The sequence below is a fragment of the Andrena cerasifolii genome, chromosome 6 (genome assembly GCF_050908995.1).
Source record: "Andrena cerasifolii isolate SP2316 chromosome 6, iyAndCera1_principal, whole genome shotgun sequence".
Lineage (NCBI taxonomy): Eukaryota > Metazoa > Arthropoda > Insecta > Hymenoptera > Andrenidae > Andrena > Andrena cerasifolii.
The window spans coordinates 1,742,762-1,765,966 of record NC_135123.1 but is presented as its reverse complement, the minus strand read 5'-3'; the positions used below and the strand labels follow the sequence as shown (position 1 = coordinate 1,765,966).

Below are 23,205 nucleotides of genomic sequence, written 5' to 3'. Positions count from 1 at the left end.
CCTATTTCTTGCAATTCTTGCATACGTACTATTGGGAAGTCAATACAATGGCAATAAGAGTTCCATACAGACAAGCAAAATTTTATTCAACCATCAGAGGCGATTAATGAACACACTAAGTTTCATTGCTATGTACACGTAAAAAAATGTATGTGTATGAATAGAAATTCTGTGAATTATGTTACAGAAACATATATCATCCAACTAATATTTCAGTAAACGATTTGCCTGCTACGTGTATGCATTTACGTATATATGTATCGTTATTAAAACAATGGAGAAATGAACCCAGCTGATACAAGCAGTCGATTAACATATATAATCAAAGAAGTTTCCAATACAGTCGTTTATTTATTATTAAAATATAAACTTGTGTTTAGCTTCTCTGCTACAGAAAATTTCTAATGTAGAGACTTACATCGTTGCAACAGTGCCATTTCTGAAAGCTAGAATTTGAATCACTTAGAGCCCAAAATACAGTTCCCTATGAGTGAAACACATCTTGAGGTATCCGTTTTTACAGGCTCGCGTGACCTCTCCGATCCTCGCAACAGTTCCTTTGGCCGTGACCTTGACCTTGAACTAGATTCCCCGATTCGCACCCCTCAATTACCACTCAGTTCCCTGGCCACCGACACGTTGTTCCCTGAAAACGAGGAGATCGTCTACGACAGCCGTGGCCAGCGGAGTCGACGTCGATTTGCTGAAAATTTCGCCAACGATGTAGCCGCGACAACGCACCAGCTCAAAACGAAATTGGCATCGATGAACTTGGAAGACGAAGTCGACGTCGCGCTGGGAAAATCACGGCGTATGCGCCAGGAGCCGGATCTTCTGGAAACCACTCTGAACTCGAGAAGAGACATGCAAGACATGAAGTCAGCAATCGAGGAAGCGGAATCTACATTCAAAAGACGTTCAAAGCTTGCCGATGAAATCGATCATATTAGCGACAGTAAATCGACACTTACAAAGTGGTCGAAATTAATTAACGATGACGAGAATTTGCTACCGGTCAGCGCTGCCGCGACTAGAGCCAAACAAACCAAAGCTCGTTTAAATGACTTGGAATCTGAAATGGAAGAACTTGCTGAGAGACAAGCGAAGAGGGAACGTAGAGCAGCTGCGCTTAGAGCGCTAATTAACGAAAACGCCACTGAAACGGAGAATATTCAACAGCAATCTATTCTTAGCAAGAAGGTTTCCGTTCGCGAACGTTCTGAAAAGCACGTCGCCTTCTAAATGTCCGTGTCAATTATATCTAGATGAGAAGCCCAAAATCAAAAAGCAAGAACAAAGACTTGTATTTCGTTTAATTGAACTTATAATTAGTCCTTCCAGAATATAGTATAGTATTTGCATGAGTGATACTGGTGGTATTTATTTGACTCGGTACATTCACTTTGGTAAATTGAGAATCACTTGCTTTCGGTGATTTCATATTTGTACGTATATCATTTTAATATTTGACCAATCTCTTGTGATTGTCGGTAGACGTGCTCACACGAACAAACATTTGTATTACACAGCCTATACGGATATTTGTACAAAATTATTTTATGTAGTAGAAATACACTAGCAATATCATAAACGTGTATTTTAACTTGAATCATCACTTATTTTATACCCAAAAGTGCTTAAGATTATGTAGATACTTCTGACTTTTTCACGTACCCTGGTGTAAGGTACTATCGAAAGAAATATGTAACTACAATAAAACCTCGATTATTAGAACAGTGCTTTCTGAGGAAGGAACATAACTGTCTACGCTATGTTGATTTTCGTATTCCCCAATTTACCTAAAGCTAGTACGGCCATGAAAAAAAGAGTGAAGAGAAAGAGGAAGGGGAAGAATAGAAATCTCGACGAAATAATATTCAAATGTACGCATTCTTAAATATTCACTGCTTTGGAGACGGCTTTGAAATGATATGAAACCTGAATAGAAAGTGCGGACATCGAAATACAGTATTTCCTCTTAGCGGCTCGCTGGTCGGGACCGGCGTTGGGCCCGTATCGTTTCACGCTTCTATTCTGACCGAAGGGGGGGAGCGAGATGGAACACTGCGTGCGCGGCGAGCATGCGCGGTGGTCGCAAGCGCTTACCGTGAGCACGACAACCGCGACGCAAAGTCTTGCGCAGGCCCGGCTCACGGTAAGCGCTTGCGACCATCGCGCACGCCCGTCGCGCACGCAAAGGACAGAGTGTCAGGCGTCCGAAAGACGGAGCGAGACAAAAGATCAACGCGTCGTCTGTCTCGTACCGTCCTCGCTCGCTTACAGGGCCTCTCGCTCGCTCTCGTTCCATCTCGCTCTCACCTTCGCCGGACAAGAGTGAGACAGAAGTGGTGGGGATAGCGAAAAGTCCGTATCGTGTACACTGTACAGCAAACCGAGCCCGTAACGAGGAAATACTGTAATGACATTAAACGAATAAGTTAATAAATTGACGACTCTGAAAGTTTAGGAAACTGGAATGCAAAGTTGAAACACTATTAAACCTATGTTTAAGGTTTTATATTTTTGTTCACTATCGGATAACTCGGAAATAAATAGTCTTTCTTTACATGAAAATGCAGTTATCGGAATACCGTGTGTCAAAGTTGATTCGGATCATCGAGGTTTTACTGTATAAATTTTCTTTGACATGCGCAACGAAACATCGATCGTAGAATTTCCACTGAAGACGTTTAATCGCTGTAGGATTGTCGATTAATTAATTTTATATACAACCTTCGTCGTAAGACTGTTAACACATTTATGCTTTAACTACAGATTCAAAACATCTGTTTTCAATCCAATTTTGGTAAATCATTTTATTACACAGGAAGTGATTACAACATGGGCGTCCGGAGGGGGGTGCAAAGGGGTCAGTTGCCCCCTCTGGACTTTGCGAAAGAAATCGTTTCTTTTTTTCAAAACTGATCTTTATTAAGTTTATACTAAAAAAGGGGATATTTTTAAATTTCGATTTTAAATTTTTAATTAAATTGGCACTACGAAATGGGTTAAAAAAAGCAAGAGGGGTATGTTTTTTTTAACCATAATCCCAAAGTTGCTCCGCCTGGAAAAAAGTCTCCCGACGCCCTTATACAACAAAAATATCACTCCCTGATTATTCATTTATTTCAATTTAATAATTTTCAATGTTTGTACAGCAAATGTTATCATCACTTTTCTTTATACAACAAATAATTGAATTTCCTTGACAAGAATTATTCAGAAAAAGGTAGATGAGTACAAGAGCATTCCGTGTTTACGTACAATTTACAATAGTTCCTAATCTATTAAAAAGACCGAACGTAAGATGTATTTAGTATGTTATTAAATTTTCAATATCTTATTTTCATTCATTTCGTATAAAATAAATACATGCAGTAATTATATATAACGCCACATAAAAAATTACCTTGTTTCTATAGTTCCCTTTATCGCCAGAATTAAAATTACGACAAAGTAATAATTAACACTTTAAGGGAAATGTGTGCCGAAGAAACATATTATTTCAACGTCATTGTATGTATTTCTATGCTATCTTATTTATAAATAAATTCTGCTTTATTAAATACGTCACACATACATATATGACATGCTTAATCACACATTTAATTAATCAGATGTTTGTATCTCTTCCTATTTTTATTTGATGTGTGCTGAAGTTCCCCGTTTATAATCTAATAACTGTAACTTTTTCTTCCATACATGTGTAAACAAAAATCTTCCTGATGCATGCTTGCCGTATAAATATGTATGTACATATGTCGCAGGGCAATTTTAGTAATCAGATTTATTGTAAAAAAATTCTTTACAAAAAATTTTACTTCAAGTGGGCTGAGAATTCATAGCCTTTTTGTAATACGGCTAGAGACCTTCCAGTCTTAATGTAATGGAAACTTTCGACCACAAAAAGTATTAAAGTATTGTTGCGGCGTAGAGTAAGGTGACTATTGGTCCTCGATTTCCGGGGACAGTCCCCGGAACACGATTTACCCCGATGTTGTCCCCGATTTTGTCACCCATTCTAAATTTAACGATTTGTCCTTCGATAATAGCCCCCATTCTCATGGGCGTAGCTTTATATTTCATTTGGGGGAGGGGGGGGGGGGGGGGGCGCAATAAATAGTGAAACAATTTTTGTTATTACAATTTATGTACGTAGGTGGGAACCAATATAGCCGAGGTCGTGTAATGCGGAATTACTTCATAATTTAATTTATTTTCATTTTGTAATATACTAATTTAATTTTGGACGATCGATTAATTTCTTTTTCCTGTGTCGGGGGAGGGGGGAGGAGCGCCCCCTTCACTTCACCAATGCCCATTTTGTATTTCTTTTTTAAAGTTACAAAATAATCAATATGAAACCGAGCCCCGAGTTTGCTATGTATTAAAGTTCTACTAATTTGGCAATAGTATAACCGAGTCTGCGAGGAGTATGTATAGGTGGTCTCTGAAAAGAATTTCTGGTCCCCGGAAACCCCAAGAAAAAAGAGTCATCTTAGCGTAGAGGTATCTCCTCATTAGCCATCGCTTTACTTAATCACAATAACACAGTACTCACAAGAACATCTATAAGTTTGTACAATGTAACAGATTCAAATATCAGGTACAATAATTTTGGTATGTGCGTCAAAGACTGGGGATTAATCGATAACAACTTCTGTCGGTCTTTATCGACCGTCTTCTAAGTTCGGATGCGAGGTGCGAGTACCGGTAGGTCATGAAGTTATACGCGGTGGTCGCAACCGGTGTATAAAATCGGAAAGGTGGTGATTCTACATAAATAAATATGTTGAAAATATAGAATAAATTTTTTTTTATATCAGGCTTCGCTTCCGAGAAAATTGACTTTGAAGTTTTGCCGAGTGCGCGTGCACCGAAGTACTATCAGAGCTGTACAATTTTCAACAACTGTCAAGTTTCTAGAGAACTAAGCGAGTTGTTAAAAAATTTTATTCCATATTTTTTACTTATTTAATCATGTAGAATCACAACCCTTCCGCTTGTACCACCGGTTACAGGACACCCTGTGTATAAAAGTATCACAGAGAGGTTATAATTCCTCAGCCTAATTGAAGTAAAAATGTTTTTTTTTCGACAAAAAGACAGTGTTTTGTAAGAGGGCTAGGCATTTTACAAAAAGGTTGATTTTACAATTATTGTCCTGCGAAACGTAAACATGTACAAAATAAACCTATCTTCTGTTTGCACAGGACCGTTTTCTTCATTTTCTTTCTGCTGTCTTTTGTAGTAATAAAGAATTGCATGCACGCTCGCATATATCAATACGTAAGCGGAGTGTAATGAGAAGTTATATTGAAAAAATTCGTATTTAATCAAAAGATTTGCAAGCAATAAATAGCAAAAGAGAATAATATATACACAACTTAATTGGAATTAAGTATTACTTGTTCTACGTTTACATAGGGTATCCCAGAAAGAAAGGTCAACATTAGATCTAGCCCTTCAGGCTTGGGAATTAAGGGATCTTTTCGGCCGAGTTTCAGAAGCAACGCGCTCTTTCTCCCGCCGCGCGTTTTGGCCCCCGCGACTTAGTCCAGTGAAATTAAGGTCCGTCTTCGGAATAAATCTCACCAAGCTAAATTTTACGGAGGATTGAGAAAAATAATAACAGTTTTAGGCGAATATCTCGTTAGCTAGCAGTTTTGCGACAAAAATAGTTATTATATAATTTATAGCCTAGGAAATTCTCTACAAAAAAGGTCCTATAAGTTTTTTTCGTAGGAGTAACCATTTTCATGCATCTCGGGTTACTATGTTTCAACCCCTATACTTTTGACAAGGGAAGATCTCGAACCTGGAAATTCAAAAAATTATGAAACTCTGTAAATATGTAAGGGATGTCCTCTTAAATACAACGCAATTTTGTTTACTGCCCAAAATCACTCCAAGAGGGTGCAATTGACCCCTGAATTTTTGTTTATTTTGTATTAATACTCGCGAACTGTAGGAGATAGAAAAGTGTTCAGAAGAAAGTTACATCTTTTATACAGGACTATCATATGGTAAATTATAGTTCTTACAGTTCCTTCGGTTTGCGAGTTATAACACAAAATCGAAAAAAAAACGGATATTCAGGGGTCAATTTCACACCCTTAGAGTGAATTTGGGCAGCAAACAGAATTGCGTTGTATTTAGGAGGACATCCCCTATATATTTACAAAGTTTCATAATTTTTTTAATTTCAGGGTTCGGGATCTTCCCTTGTCAAATGTATGGAGGTTAAAACTTGGTAACCCGACATACATGAAAATGGTTACTCCTACGAGAAAAACTCATAGGATCTTTTTTGTAGAGAATTTCCTAGGCTATACATTGTATAATAACTATTTCAACCCTCTGTAAAATTATTAGCGGCGGTCGGATCGATGGGGACGTTTGACATATTGTTTAAAACGATCAAATAAAGGCCCATACAAAAAATTAGCTTGGTGGAAATTATTCCATAGATGGGGCAGATTTCCAGACATTAGACAATTTCACTGGACTAACTGCCGCAAAGCTCGAGCCACCTCAGGCGCGTACCACCAGGGATCGGCGGGCTCCAGCTACCGCTGATGGAGGGGGAAACACCTACAGGAGGTTATGTGTGCATGAACTGTGCCTTCGTCAGTCACGCACAGTTTCCACCGCTCCTTTAGGTGTTGTCCCCTTCATTAGCGGTAGCTGGAGCCCGCCGACCCTCGTGTACCACGTGAACCGCGCGTGGCGCGTTGACAAAACAAAAACGTATCTACAATCGTGCCCTCTGGGACGATGTGGAAAAGTATTGATACAATGTCGCTCTAATGCGCCAAGCACGGTTCACGTGGTACGGGCCTGAGGCGCTTCAAGTAGCTAGGTCGCCCCGAGGGCCAAGACGCGCGGCGGGAGAAAGGGGGCGTTGCTTCTGAAACTCGGCGCAAAAGATCACTTAATTCTCAAGCCTGTTCTAGATTCTAGGATGTCACAGTATCGATCATTGTAAGAAAGAGACTTTATACAATATATGTGTATGTGTTTTAAAACGAAAGATCTACATAGCATGAGGTAGAGTTATTTCAATGTACAATTGCAAAATTATTGTTGACGAAAAAATATTATGTACTGTTTCTAATATACAGGGTGTTCGACTGATGGTCATTCATTTAGGGCAGGCTTGGGAATTAAGTGAACCTGGCGGCCGATTTTCAAAGGCAACGCCTCCTTTCTCCCGCCGCGCGTCTTGGCCCCCGTGGAGGCCGAGGTGCTGGGAGCGCCTCAGGCCCGCACCACGTGAACCGCGCGTGGCGGGTTGACAAAACAAAAACGTATCCACAATCGTGCTCTCTGGGACGATGTGGAAATCTATTGATACAATTTCGCTCTAATGCGCCAAGCGCGGTTCACTTGGTACGGACCTGAGGCGCTTCAAGCAGATAGGCCGCCGCGAGGGTCAAGGCGCGCGGCGGGAGAAAGGAGGCGTTGCCTCTGAAAATCGGCCTCCAAGTTCACTTAATTCCCAAGCTTGATTTAGGGGGTAATTCTACAGGTCGAAAATAAGAAGAAAATATAGAATATAATTGTTTGATATCGCGCTTTGTTTGCGGGAAAACTGACTATGAATTTTAGTCAAATACGCGTGCACCGAAGTACAGTTTTGGCGCCTGCGGAAAGTGCGACACATTATTCCCCTTAAATCCACGTGCACCTCAGGGACCAAAAACTGTATTTCGGTACACGCGTATTTAGCTAAAATTTAAAGTCAATTTTCTCGAAAATGGAGCGCGCTATTAACAAATTTTATTTTATATTTTCGTCTTATTTCGGCCTGTAGAATCCCCCCCCCCCCAAGGATGACCATTAGATACGGTCGAATGCTCTGTATATTGTTCAAGTGACACATTTGTTACAGTTTATTACCAAAAATTCTACCTTCAATATCAAAACACTTTGCGAACTCGTGTGAGAATATGGTGTGCTGCTTATCGGAGGTTGCCTTGACTTTCCTTTATATGAGGATAACAGCATCCATTATGCGACAAAACGTATCTAATTAAACAAGACAATCGACTTACAAGACAAGGAACATATCTATATTGCTTGTCAGATGAAAAACACTGTTCGCCAAATATCGGCATCGTTCAGAATAAGACATGATACATATCCCTTTTCTCTTAAAATGACCGATACTGTGAATTTCTATGCTATTAACTGTTTCTCCTGAGACACCCTGTATGAAATCTCCGTTGCTATGCATAAAGCTTCATCATGTAAACCAGTGTTTCTCAAAGTGGGCATTACCGCGCCTCTAGGGACATTTAAATTACCTAGGGGGGCATTAGGTATTATGGGGGCGTTAGAGAAGGGATGGAAATAGGGGCGATTAGGATTTTAATAACACGAGGTTGCATATGATTACCTAACAAAGTCCAATAAGGGTTAAAAACTGTAAACACATACGCAAATTTTCTTATATCAATAGAATATTTTTTATATCAATTTTGTTATATCAATGATATTCAACCGACTGCAAATTTATAATGTTCGGAACAGTCGTAACTGTCGTAAAACACAACGTTGCGCTGCGATCCTAAACGTCAAGGGATAACAGCGTGAAAAATTAAAATGGAACACCCTGTGTATAGCAGGAGGCAGTTGGAATAAGTTAATAGAACTAACAAGGGAACATATTGAAAGTTTGATGTGATTTTGGTAGAAAGCAGTTCTTACAAAAATATTTGTTACGTATCTTTTTTTATCGGTTGGCATTCGTGTTGAAGAGGTGAAAACAGCCCTCAAAGTTCAGGGTGAGAAACATATTTGGTCGAATATCTTGGAAACTACTAGAGCTAGGAGAACGGTGTAACAGGCAAAATTGTGTATTTTCTGATAAGCAATGCAGCTGTGCAAACAGATTCCACAAACTTCTGTTTATTTAAATAATACATTAAAAACAGAATTTGTGCAATCTGTTTACACAGCTGCATTCCTTTTTAGAAAATGCACAATTTTCTCCTACCTCTAGTAGATTCCAAGATATTCGACCAAACATGTGTCTCAATCTCAACTTTGAAGGCTGTTTTCAGCCCCTCAAAATTAATGACAGACGATAAAAAAATACTTGTCAAATATGTTTGTTAGAACTACTTTCTACCAAAGTCGCATCAAAATCAGCGATTGTCACGTAGATATGTTCCCTGAGAAGAGAGCGGTGGCCTGAAAAAGTTTGAGAAACACTGATGTAAATCTTTTGAAATATTATGCGGATGTTTCATCATCATTACAGCTAGCTTCATCAGGGTTCTATTAATGCATTGCTAATTATGACGCGTATTAGAATTATTAGCAACAATGGAACCTTAGCAGTGAAAGTCTCAAACAGCTTCATTGATAATTTATTCTAATCAGAAGAATATGTTGCTTAATAATGATTATTTAAAATAATAATAAACATAATATTTCAAATTACACTGTTCTGTGAACAGCTGTTGTGTATATAAGAGTAACAAATTCTCAATGAAGATATGTCATTTTCACAGCTACGATTAACTCAACATTAATATAAATTGCTTCAAATAAATAACACTTTACTTTTACAACTAATGGCATCGTTCGAATATTTTAGGTTCTCGTACTCTGAACGGAAATCGTAATGATATCTATGATGATTTGGACTTCCTATATGACCGTGGAGTTGAGGATAATTTTGAAGATGAATTTGTTCTCGGCCAGCGACGTTACAAGGACCGTGCAGCTGCTGCTTTTGCCGAAGATTTAGCTGAATTGAGGCGCAAAAGGAGGGACATGCAGGTTACACGTAAACTTGAAAATCCATTTCATTTAATTGAAGCATAATGGTTTTTATAAGACGCGAATAGGGAATAAAGTCTGACATATTTCAAAGGTGCTAGGGTAAGTGCACCTAATTTTACGTACCCAAATTAAAATCGTTCTCAAATAAAGGATAATTGATATTGTTGTTTCTAATTAATTATAGATAAAAAAAAAAGGTTCGTGTTTCATGTACGGCAGGTTAAAACTGTTGAAATCTAAAGATTTTCAATCGCTACTGAAAAAAAGCGAGACAAGCAAAAATCGAGATTTTGAAAAAGTCCACTTAATATCGCCTACCTGAAAAGTATTGATTAATTCATGTATTTATGAAGTTTTAAAGTTGTATTTATATGTGTACTTATTATTTTTGATCATATGAATATTTTGGAGGCGTTTTGCTAAACTTTCTTTACTGGGATTATGTTTAAAAAAATGTTTGTTTTATAAAAATAAACAAATACAATTTCAAAGTATTTATATTATTACATATTATTTTTTGAGACGATCACGATTAAGTACATGCTGGGCAAACGAAGTTCAGCTTAAAGGTCGTCGCCCATTAGACCGAAGCGCCACGAAGCGAAGCGCGGCGACCACGCAGCGCTCATCAACAGACGCGGTCGCGTCTGGAAGCTAATTCCCCTTCCCCCTCTGCCAATAGGCACACTGAGCGACCATGTCTCTACACACGAATGCTAGCGAAATGGGTACGACCCCGCAGCTATTTTGGCCTTATTACCTTATCTTAGACATAGTTCCGGTGTTTTAACATGATCCCGCGAATAATTTTTTTTTAAAACCCATTTGTCGTTTTACTCAATGTTTCAAGCTGTTTTTCTAAAAGATAAAAGAATTATTCTGAATTAATAGTTATCAAAATGATACTTTTTTTACGAGAGAGTCAGACGTCACGTAGCGCTAGTACTTGACGCCAGTAGATGTCGCCATTCTCGTTTTACTTCTCCACTTGACGCCAGTAGATGTCGCCTTTCGAAAGCCTTTTCCAGAAATCTTATAATGTCACTCCTCTGCCCTACCCCCCTCAAATACATGAAAAAGTCGGGGACAAAAAAGAGTATTATTTGTACTTCTACGTTAGATTTAGCTGTATGTAAGAAAAAAGTGATGAAATCCCCACCAACCCCATAAACATAACTTATGAATGAAAGAAGCTAATTCCCTTTAATTCTCGAAAAAATTAAAAAAGTCTGATGCAAAGATTGTGAAATCAATTTTGCCAATTGTATACAAATCAATTCAGTGCTCAGATTTTCAGCTTCGGTTTTAAGTAATTAGCGTTGTATAAGAAAAAAATCCGCATTTCTCTTAATCTACTGCAGACTTTGATCCGTTTAAATTAGTCTCTACCAAATATTTATTATCTTCGATCGTAAAATGATCTTCATACGGCCCGCTAATTACTTAAAATCGAAGCTGAAAATCTGAGCACTGAATTGATTTGTATACAATTGGAATTAGCAAAGTTGATTTCACAACCTTTGCATCTGAACTTTTTTAATTTTTTCGAGAATTAAAGGGAATTAGCTTCTTTCATACATGAGTCATGTTTATGGGGGTTGGGGGGGATTATGACAGAACAGCGGCGACTACGCATCGCCTAATTGTAAGTAGGTATATGACAGAGCAGCGCCGACAAACATTTCGCTTTGGTCGCCGCGCTTCGCTTGGGCAACGGCCTTTATAGCTCCGCTTTCGTATCTCCATCTGTAGCAAATACCACACTGAGACCACTGGTAGCCGGTATTGAGGGCAAGCTGCTCGAGACACAAAAAAAAAACTGTTCTCGTTAACAAAAATGTTGGAACCATTTAATGTGACCAATTTAATAATTGCTTAAGCATATCTAATTACATACTCCCAGTAAACATTTATGCGTTCGTAAATTTTTTAAACTCTCTTTATTTCAATGTAATGTAAAATTGTTATGTTTCAATACATTTTTATACTATCAGGATTCGCTAAAATACTTCTCCTATGCTAGACGTTACTCCAGTGTGGTTGCAACCATTATGTCTTCCTATACATGTTTGGGTACTAATTCAGTTTATTACCAATACATATTACCACTTATTCGAACGATCCACGAGATATTACGAGTGGCGGTATTAGGCGCACTTACCCGGAGTTCGGAGGGAGTCGGCTCCAATGATGGAGGGGGAAACTCTTACAGGAGCGGTGGTTATGTGTGCATGAACTGCGCCTGCGTCAGATGTTTCCCCCTCCATCATTGCAGCCGACTCCCTCCGAACTCTGCACTTACCCTATTTTGAAATGTGCCATGTAATTAGAGAAAGAAATACATAATCGGATAACTGGTATAAATATAATGAAGTTTGCATTTGCATTATCTGCTTGTTAAAATTATTTTTTAGGACCGCATTTTTGATGTGATCGACTTGAATGCTGAAATTGAAAAAGCTAAGACTACTCTCGAGGCAGCAGGTGTAGCTTTTCAACGTCACGCAACAAAATTCGATAATACAGGTCAATACGACGATGAATCATTAAACAAAGTAGCTCATATGGACACCGTTTCGGAAAAACCACGACCCCGAGCAATAAAATGGATAAAGGTCCCTGATGTGGATATAGAATCATGTGTGCCACAACCCACAAAAGCAAAACAAGGCAGAAATAACTCAGTAGTGGAAGCGGCTGAAATTGTAGATCCCTTAAATACGCTTGCTTTATTACCGTTAAAAAGGAAGTTCTTAAAAAGGAAGAAAAGTGTATCGTTTTAAAAATCTCGAACAAATAATTTAAATTATTCTACTATAATAATATCAAATTTGATCTTCATTGATTAATATTGTCATTTGAATGAAACATATTTGGAAGACACAATTGTATGATTATTTTGCAATTTAAATATAGAGTTAAGCATTATATCTGTTACTACATTGGGGACATTTTCTTAAATACCAATGTCTTATATTTGAGTATATTATATCATTATACTGTTATTACCACACAATGTACCGTATTCTACATTTCTTGTTTGAAATACAGATGTATGTACATAATGCATGTAGTGATATATTCTTTTATCATCTTATCTTTCTCACTATCACGAAATGAACAACTATGCGATGACTAACTTTTCGATACAGGTACGTATTTAATACATCGGTTTACATTTTACATGAAACTAACAAGGAGACCGCCCAGGTTATGCAATCGGTTCTGGAATGAGACTGGGTGGACATTGTAGTGCACACCTAGTGTTACAAAACCGTAAAGGGTTTTTGTACAGTGGGCCTTCGTTTTCAAGAAATTTGAGTTCAAAGTTTTGCGCGACAGTAGTATTTCAGTTGTGCAAACATTCTTAGGAAGCAACGGTCGTAGCTGCGATATTAAGATGTTTGGCTACGGTGCTGGTGGAGGTCTTCGGTTCGATTCCTGGTGCGCGCTTGTTTTTTTCTTCTTTTTCTTACCGTAGTAATGCAATGGCTGCACCTAAAATTATTTTGCGCTGTAACGATGTTAATAATATATATTATTACAATAATACTGCACACAAAGTACAAACATGATACAAGTGCAGATATAATATAAATACAGTATTGTCTCGTTAGCGACTCGCTGGTCGGGACCGGCGTTGAGTCGGTATCGTGAACAGAACCCTAATTCCGAGTGTTCGTTTCTCGCTTCTTTCTGGCCGGAGGGGGGAGCGAGATGGAACACTGCGTGCGCGGCGAGCGTGCGCGATGGTCGCAAGCGCAAAGGACAGAATATCAGGCGTCCGAAAGACGGAGCGAGACAAAACATCAACGCGTCGTCGGTCTCGTACCGTCCTCGCTCGCTTTCAGTGCCTCTCGCTCGCTCTCGTTCCATCTCGCTCCAGCTTTTGCCGGGCAAGAGTGAGACAAAAGTGGTGGGGATAGCGAAGAGTCGGTATCGTGTACACAAAATCGAGTCGCTAACGAGGAAATACTGTATAATAAAACCGCAAATTACAAATAATATCAGTGCAACAATATTACTGTATACGACTATCCCTACGGTCAGATATGACCGGAGCTCTAACTGCCGTTAAAGTCTATTCGATAGTCTGCAGCCCGCGACGTCTTCGGCATATTTTTTAAATATATAAAAGCACTCACACTTATAGACGTAGTAAATTTAATACATCATCGATAATGATAATAATATTAATATTGTTGCACTGATATTATTTGTAATTTGCGGTTTTATTATATTTATATTATATCTGCACTTGTATTATGTTTGTACTTTGTGTGCAGTATTATTGTAATAATATATATTATTAACATCGTTACAACGCAAAATAATTTTAGGTGCAGCCATTGCATTACTACGGTAAGAAAATGAAAAAGAAAAAAAAACAAGCGCGCACCAGGAATCGAACCGAAGACCTCTAGCACCGTAGCCAAACATCTTAATATCGCAGCTACGACCGTTGCTTGATAAGAATGTTTGCACAACTGAAATACTACTGTCGCGCAAAACTTTCAACTCAAATTTCTCGAAAACGAAGGCCCACTGTACAAAAACCCTTTACGGTTTTGTAACACTAGGTGTGCACTACAATGTCCACCCAGTCTCATTCCAGAACCGATTGCATAACCTGTGCGGTCTCCTTTTAAGTAATTCCAAACAGGATTATTGTAAGCTGCTTTTACCATTCCAGTAAATGGTGATTGTTTCCTGCTGATGTGTGTGTAACATTCAAATGGCATACAAATCACTCAGTTTCTATTCTAAAGCAGAGAAAATTCACCTCTGAGGTAGTAAAACTGACTGCAATTGTTTAATTTTGCATTTTTCACCTCAATTATGAATGATACAACGTTGTTTAAAGTTGTAAATCTATTAGGCTGTTTTCCATGAAAACGGTTTTGAACAACAGGTTCACCATTATGTAATATTTCATTCATTGCATAAAGAAAATTGTATCTACAAGGTGTCCACGCATTTGGCTCGGTTTGTAGCTTCGAAGCAGTTAAGAATAGAAAAAAATGTCGCAAGTGTTGTGTCCTGTGTGGTGAATCGCAGGGCGTATCACGCCCGTGGAGTTCTATCGGTAATTTTCCGCTAAGTTGAAAAAAGAATTTCAATATTTTCTTGTTTACTCATCGAGTTAAATTCATTACTATGTATCTACGAGATTTGTTTAGAACCTAGTAGCTTCATTAACCCATTTGCATCTGGTGGTGGAATAGTCCGCAAAAATTGACAGGGCTATACAATAATGGATGATGGATTATTCCGCCAAATGATGTAACGTGTCATTACAGCGAAAATTATTCCGTGATGTAGGCCTGTTTTCTATTCTAGTGAAATGATGGAACCTAGTCATTCGTGCGTTTTTTGGCCTAGGGTTTCTTATCTAGTGCATAGCTTTGGCGCGTTTACATGTCAATATTTTCTCAAAAGTATCGAAAGTATTGTCTGAGAGTCTCCGATGTTTCCTTTGAAAACAATCCGAATTCGGAGATCGCTTCTTACTTGGCCGCGACAGCTTGCCCGAGACTGGGATGAGTCTTCCACTAATGAAAATGTAAATTTTTATATTTTCTATTAGATATTGGTCTATGAGATTCGAATTACATATTAAGAATAACGCGAATAATGTGTTATTTGTTTATTGGGACTTATTTCCATTGTCCGGTACTTGCCCATCCATTGACTGTATTCATGAAGGTCTAATAGAAAATCCAAAAATCTAAATTTTTATTATCGTCGGCATATGTACATATATTCAAAGCGCGCGTGTAGCTAGGCAAACCTTTCTTCGCAGAAGCTCGGAAAGACCTAACCAACTTGAAACAATATTTTCCTAAACCTTGCGCCACTAAAAGGGTCAAGTAAACAAATAGTTATGCGGTTATGTATTACTATATACAGTAATGACCTGCTGATTACGCGCTAAAATAATTCCATAACTGTTCATGAGTTATCCCCACCAATTCTTGACTCTGCCTCAAGCAGGCGACTCTTCGGGAGACCTGCATTTAAATTACGTCAACGGACGATGAGTCGTCGCAGGGTTAATTAAACAAGTGCAACGGCGCGTAAAGACACGCGCAAAATTGTGCGCAGCCAAAATCACGTCTACACATATAAGGCCGCGTCCAGATCTGAAGCGAATGGCGAACCAAACGCCACTTGAGACTCCGTAATGCCTCGTTCCTACATGTGGAACGTATATTTCTAGCGATTTTCGCCAGTTTGGACAGAGTGTCGTGGCTCGCGAGAGCTAAAGATTCAAGGACAGAGAGCGTTTAGAGTAGTGCAGACCAAAGGTTTGCCTGCCATATGATACCGAGGAAGGGACCTTGGGACCCTCGACCAAAGGAAAGTCAGGCTCGCTGAGATGTTCGGGCTGTTCCTAGCCGATGTCGGTAAAGTCCCGAACCATCAAAGGAATGGCTCACCCACATAGGGTAAACAACTGTAGTGGTGCATCCCTGTCCCTCACACCACCATGACTTGTTGTCGTCCTTGCCATTGAGGGTGTCAAGTAGTTTGAAGAAGCAAGACAAGTTGGTGATAAACGAACAGTGTCCCACAGACCTTCCCAAGCGTACCTACGCCTGCGGTTCGAAATGTGTTCGCACGAGCACCATATCCGCAGATCAAGCAGCCGCTGCATATATCTGCATGTATTACATTTATAAAAAAAAAAGAACAGACAGCAACAGACCTTTGGTCTGCACTGCTCTAAACACCCTCTGTCCTTCAATCTTTAGCTGTCGCGAGCCACGAGACTCTGTCTAAACTGGCGAAAATCGCTAGAAATATACGTTCCACACGTAGGAACGCGGCATTAGGGAGTCTCAAGTGGCGTTCGGTTCGCCGTTCGGTTCAGATCTGGACGCGGCCTACAATGTGCCCCCGAATGTCCACTTGAGACCCTCCAAAAGGATCCATTTTAACGATCAGACGCGCACTCCAATCGCGCAAAAGCTCGCTGAGACTGGAAAGAAGGTCCATCACGCGCACGCGAATGATCCGTCAACAGAATTGGAAGATTCTTTTCTATGTTGGCTGAATTAAATCATCAGTAGTAAAAACTAAGCTGGTGTATGAATACATGACAACTATATAACGACGTGCGTTACGAAAAGGGTAAAGTTGTCGAAAATCTACTTCCTCACCGATTTCAGTAACTCTTAAATATGTTGTCAAGGTCATCATTTTGAACAACGTTTCCCTTTGAACTTTTTAGCGGTCGGCTTTGGTTTGCGATATATCCGCAAAAAACTTTACTTAGCACTAGAATTACTGTGCCCGGATGGAAAGAAGTCGGTCGAGAAATTCTAGGGTCCGAATATCAGGTCCGAATAGTATATCCCTATTGGCCGACGCGACAACGTCGACGAATACAAAGTAAGCAAACGGGACACGGGCGGCGGGAGCCAATGCGAGCGAAGAACCCCTCTTGCCCCTGTGACATTTCAATCGACTTCTTTCCATCCGGGCACAGTACATCACTTCGCTACAATCGCTACCATACTTTACTTGCTCGCAAGCGCTCCCCCCCCCCACCCGCCGCGCTAACCTAGCCCCAACCAATACGGCAACAAGAAGATGATTATTTAGTAACGTCTCTATATAGGCAGATTTCAATATATCATGCCGAAAGTTTTTTATTAACATCTCAGAAACAAACAAATACCCGAAGACAAAATTTTATATTAGGGATCCTCGTCCCCCCTCTTCCAATCCCTCAAAATTTTGGTTCATTATGGTGGTTGGGTCATACCGTAGTATATCCTATGAAAATATAGTCGTAAAGGGTATCTCGGCTTTGTCCGTGATAGTGGTTACTCCGTGATACTTTTTCATTCGCCTGTAACTCGAAGTTGCCAGACCCAATTTAGTTAAAACAAATACTAATAGACAGCGTTGATTTTCTAGTTTATGATGCGGTAATAGAATCAGTCAATTGAAGTTAGTGTGATAGATTGAAAGCGTTTTTATTTCAGGAGCGCATTACAGTACTTCCTCGCTGAGGGATCGGTTTGGCCTACACGATGAGAACTTTTCGCTATCCCCATCACTGCTGTCTCACCCTTGTCCGGCGAAGGTGAGAGCGAGATGGAACGAGAGCGAGTGAGAGGCACTGAAAGCGAGCGAGGACGGTACGAGACAGGCGACGCGTTGATATTTTGTCTCGCTTCGTCTTTTGGATGTCTGACATTCCGTTCTTTGCGTGCGCAACGGGCGTGCGCGATGGTCGTGAGCACTCATCGTAGAGACGAAAACGGCTTCCGCGTAAGCTTGACGCAGGCCCGGCTCAAGTCTTTTTTGCGCCCTAGGCGAACTTGATAAATTGCACCCTATATTATAATACATTTATTTAAGAGTAGCAAAATATACCCGCGCTTCGCTTCGGGTCTAAGAGATATTAAGGACTCCACGAAAACAAATTTCACCCGTTTTCACCACCCCCTTAGAGATTGATTAGGGCAAAATCCTGAAATTGGTTTTTAGGCATTTATGTGGGTAACCTTTCGAAGTAAAAAAACAAGTTGATATCTAATAGGGCCGAAGAGATATTAAGGAATCCGAGAAAATACATTTTACCCCTTTTCACCCCTTTAAAGACGGAATTTCTAAAAATCCTTCCACAGTGGGCGCCTACGTCATGAAAACTATGTACCTGCCAAATTTCACATTCCTAGGTTAAACGGTTTGAGCTGGGCGTTGATGAGTCAGTCAGTCAGGACTTCTTCTTTTATATATATATATAAATAGATTATTGATGACCTTACTCTGAATTTTTATTCGGAGTATAAAACAGTTGCAGTACAATTTGTAGTGTGTTATTTAATAGTTTATTTTCAGGATTACTAGCAATGAAAATACCATTTTGCTCCTCTTGTTGACCTTCCGCCCTAGGCAGTTACATAATTTTGCTTATATACAATTTGCTAGTTTTGCTTGTATACTACAGATGTTTTTATATTTGGCCCTACTGCCCGAAACGTTGCGTGACCATTGCTGAAAAATCCCCGAAACGTTGCTGTAAAATTCCGAAACAATGTTGCAGAAATATCTCCCGCAATGTTGCACATGAGCGGACATAGCAATTTACTTGTAACGTTTCGGGGACATTTCGTGCAATGTTTCAAATTGTTGCATCGCAACGGTTCTGCAACGTTCCTGCAACAAAGTGTGCTGTAGGAGAATAAACGAAGACATACTGTATAAATCACTTTTAACGTCCGATCCTTATATATATATCTAGTGTGCGAATGAAATCATGTATCTACTCAAAATTAAAAATTTAGACCTCGAAGGTCAGGAATTAATAAGTCATATTGCAAACATTAACATAACAACGCGACAATAGGCATTTATTGCAAATATATTAATAATAACACCTCGTACATCATGTATCCCTTCTGCTCAACTATCCCACCTTTACCCTACGGATTGATCGAACGTTGATAAATTTAAACACTAATAATTTAAACAGTGGGACGGGGGGGAAATGATCGTTGCGTGTTTATTTAGAGGAGGGTGTGCTGAAAATATCACAATAGGTCTGAAAGTGGAACTTTTTGGCGTTTGAAAGATATTCCTTGTCAAATTTGAAAAATGTCGTTGTCTTCGTTACTACATATAAAATTATTTTTTAATCGATTTTTAATAGTTTATATTAGTTACTAATAAAAGAAGAGATTTATCGTAAAAGCCTGGTTTTTAATTTAAACAAACCGATTTGTTGCTACTTTCCTTTATTATTCGACTTTTCTTTATAACATGGAAACGAAAAGTTTCCCAAACATTTTACTTAAACCACTGAAAAGGGCAATAAATAAGGTAGCAAATAAACAGAATTAATTTTTTTATGACAAATAAGTTAAAAACATTGAGAAATAAATAAATAAATGTAAAAAATATTAAATTATACATCATTAGAAAGGAACATTTTTTCCCTATTTTTTGGCGCATATTTCATTCCGATACCTTAACAAAAAAAACCCTGCTCCTCGTTTTCCGACGACACTGACGATTACGACGAAGATTACAGCCAACGTATTAGTGTTTCTAAAGGCGGGATCTCCTACCTGTATACTGGTGCAATGGGGAACCATGCATCTGTTCTCCTACAAGCGTCTGCAATCGTCGGGTATGCGCCAGACGCAGGAGCCTGACGCGAATCTGTTTGAGTACCAGCCTAGACTACTGGAGACACAACACAATGCGATGAGGGTCTGTTTCCCATTATACCTAGTCGCAGGCTGGGCACAGCGACCACTGGTCGCACTGCGACCCATTGCCACAGTGGCACAGAATCTCAAGAAATAAGGAAAGAAGTCAGAATTCAAAAGTTATGGGAGTATGTATTTTTATATGTTACCTGTAGACTATTAATATAAGCACCTAAAAAGGGTAAAAATATTATGACGCCTACTTCTGATCTGGGTGTAAACACCTGTCTATGTTTGTATGCATTTTTCGTGCAGAATTTTAAATTGAGTCATTTAATTTTTGGTGATATAAAAGAAACAAATTTTTGGGGCCCAAAATGAGTAGTACCGATCTACTGAGTAATAGCAAATAATTAGTTACATACTGTTTTCTCCGTAAGAAACCAATTGAATAATTGTCAGTAATCATCGACTTTTTAGTTACCTTCCGGGAACTTTAAAAACAATTTTTTTTTTGTTTTATAATCAACATAATCTTGTCCTTGCTACTGCGGAAAAAGAATTTGCGAATATTTAAATAGGGAGAAATGCAATATCCTGTATTTCGCATTTAAAAATTCCGAATATTATTAAGGAAATTGATACAAAAAGTGTTAATATACAAGTTTGACGTTATTTAAGAAAATAACGTCAATTCGTCATGAATTAACGTCAATAATTCCAATAAAACTAAAAGAATTTCATACATATACCATGGAAAGTGCAGTGTTCGTATCGACACACGCGCGAAGTTCCATGATGTAGCGTAATGAGTGATGCCCTAAACGGATTGTTAGCGGGCCACGGTTTACTACAGCTTTATGACACTAAATAGTAGCTAGTAAAGGATGTCGAATGCTTAAGCATTTGCTTAAGAATAAGTAGCGACTATGAATACCAGCCATAGTGGGGGTAAGAATTTGTCCAATGTCCCACGATTCTGGGATCACTGATCCAGGGGGTCGCCAAGAGCTCCGCGGGATACTTTCTTATATCCAGCGACTTATATCCGGCGATTTGTATCCAGCGACTTGTATCCCGCGATTTGTATCCGGCGAAAGAAAGTTCTGCGTCCAGACCGAACTCTGTTTAGTAGCCGTGGATCTTTCGACAGCTATGAGTGTTACCGCCGCGTGTATCATAATAGCATCGAGGAAAAGAAAAAGGCGTTGGTGGAAGAGAGAGTTCTTGCGAAATGGAGAACATTATGGGAATAACTTGTCGGAACTGCTACTCAACGACGGAAGTGGTTTTAAAAATTTGGTGACACAAGCAATGTCCTTTCATGTCGTGCCGCTAGACACTCGGGCGATTTTCGTCACCCACAACTCCTACTCACTTCTTCGGACATAAGAAATGCGCGAGTCGAAGATTGCTCAGTTCTTAATAGACACTCGAACCCCTTCGCGAGTCGAAAGCCATAAAAATCGGGTGAGGCACTGCGAAGGGCAGCCCTCGCCACGGGGTACCAAGCCGCATCTCCTTGACGAGCGTCGGGCAACTCCTGCCCGAGAGGAATACGATTTACTTTAATTACAGTACATGTGTGTTTTGTAATAAAGTGTTTCTATCGTCTCCTGAATTCAACAACTGGCATCCAGACATCTACGCTCCTACAATCCACCGCCAATACTCCTCGTGGAGAGACACAGGAAGAAAGGGCCCTGATAGCCAGATCTGGGCAGCAGAATCTGGCGTCAGAACTGCAGCAGTCTGTGTCCGCATTTGGCTGCGTTCTGATGTGCAGAGCCTGAGGTGCAGTGCCTGATGTCAGATGGACAGCAGATCGACAGCAGATTTCGCCGTCTGCTAGGCACAGCAACAGCGCCATCTGAGGTCCAGAATTACCAAGCAATTGCCTAGCAGACGGCGAAATCTGCTGTCGATCTGCTGTCGATCTGCTGTCCATCTGACATTAGGCACTGCACCTCAGGCTCTGCACATCAGAACGCAGCCAAATGCGGACACAGACTGCTGCAGTTCTGACGTCAGATTCTGCTGTCCAGATCTGGCTATCAGGGGGGGTATAAACACGAGCTTCGATATCAAAACAAAAGCATGCGTTGACGTATTCCGTGCGAGAGAAGGTGGGCATTGGGGAGGAGGTATTGCTGTGAAGAGGGCCTCTTCAAGAGAGCAGCCGTTTGTGAGGGATGCAAATCCGATTGGTTCTGATACAATCTGCTCCCTACGGTTGAAATTTAGTCTAGCAACTTTCACTCCTCCTAACCTAACCAATCCAACTTACATCCCTCCCAAAAGAACCGGCCATCCGAGCGTAGATGCAAGTGCGAAATAAAAGTAACGGTGCGCTTCTCGATATCGCAGATGTACCTACTTAAGTAGCGTTTCTGACGGAAAAGAATTGTCCAGCTTTTGGGCCTGCGAACCCTGTCGTAGACCTTTGGCAGGTAGGTATCAGTTTCAACAGGCAATGCCACCCGTGGCGCCAATAAGACCGACCCCGGTCCTTGCTATTCCAGAGGGTTTTCTTCTAGTGAAAATCAGTAATTTTGCAAGCGCAATATCTTAAAAACAAGTGGAAATAAAATGTATACATTAGCTTAATGAATTTGTCTTGGAACGCACTATCAACTCAGGTCTTCAAAAAAAATAGTTCCATTTGAAAAACCGAACTTGACCATCGTATTTATTAAAATAATAATAAAAAAAAATCGTCTCGGCTAATAAATTGGTCCTCTCGAACCATTCAATTACATATTTTTTTTAATTTTTTATCTGCAATACTTTAGGAGATATCGCGCAGTCCAGTCTTAGGTGGGATACCCTGTAGATACAAATGACTGGATGTGTTTTGTAAACACACGTACACTATAATACGCTTCAGCCAGCACTGGATTGTTGTGCTCTCGACGGTGGGGGTAAACACTGGATTGAAAAGTAGATTTTCGATCCAGTCGAAACCTGGTGGAATGACGGCACTGTACTGGAATGAAAACACTGTTTACATTATTACAATTCCCATCCTGGACTGGACTAATGAAACCCCGCTTGAAAACGAGCGAGAGGACACGCGACAGCGACAAGCCATTGCGTTCGGCACTGCCGCCATCTATCGAAAAAGTACGGAATAGGTCCCCCCGGTACCTCTCACTCGCCGCGGCCACTAGAACAGAAGTGGTGGGGATAGCGGCGAGTTCTTTCAGCGACAAAATCACAGGTTCTCTCCGAGACAGCATTG

General features: G+C 39.8%; 3 protein-coding genes and 1 long non-coding RNA gene across 7 annotated transcripts in view; 2 read left to right on the top strand and 2 right to left on the bottom strand.

Annotated features, from left to right (window-relative positions):
• LOC143369770 (uncharacterized) overlaps positions 1-12,823 on the top strand; it is a 36,466-nt gene extending 23,643 nt beyond the window's left edge. For 3 of the 4 annotated variants that reach the window (XM_076814126.1, XM_076814127.1, XM_076814130.1), the window contains exon 3: positions 524-1,597. In XM_076814126.1, the coding sequence (XP_076670241.1) occupies positions 524-1,242 (719 nt within the window). In that variant the 3' untranslated portion in view covers positions 1,243-1,597. Of the gene's footprint in view, positions 1-523; positions 1,598-9,607; positions 9,793-12,209 lie in introns of those variants that run through there. The other variant, XM_076814131.1, reaches the window with a different exon arrangement.
• Positions 1-23,205, bottom strand: part of LOC143369726 (meckelin) — a 292,527-nt gene that overhangs the window by 47,642 nt on the left and 221,680 nt on the right. The window lies entirely within an intron of this gene.
• LOC143369795 (uncharacterized) overlaps positions 1-23,205 on the top strand; it is a 281,266-nt gene that overhangs the window by 56,839 nt on the left and 201,222 nt on the right. The window lies entirely within an intron of this gene.
• Positions 1-23,205, bottom strand: part of LOC143369822 (uncharacterized) — a 106,241-nt gene that overhangs the window by 67,424 nt on the left and 15,612 nt on the right. The window lies entirely within an intron of this gene.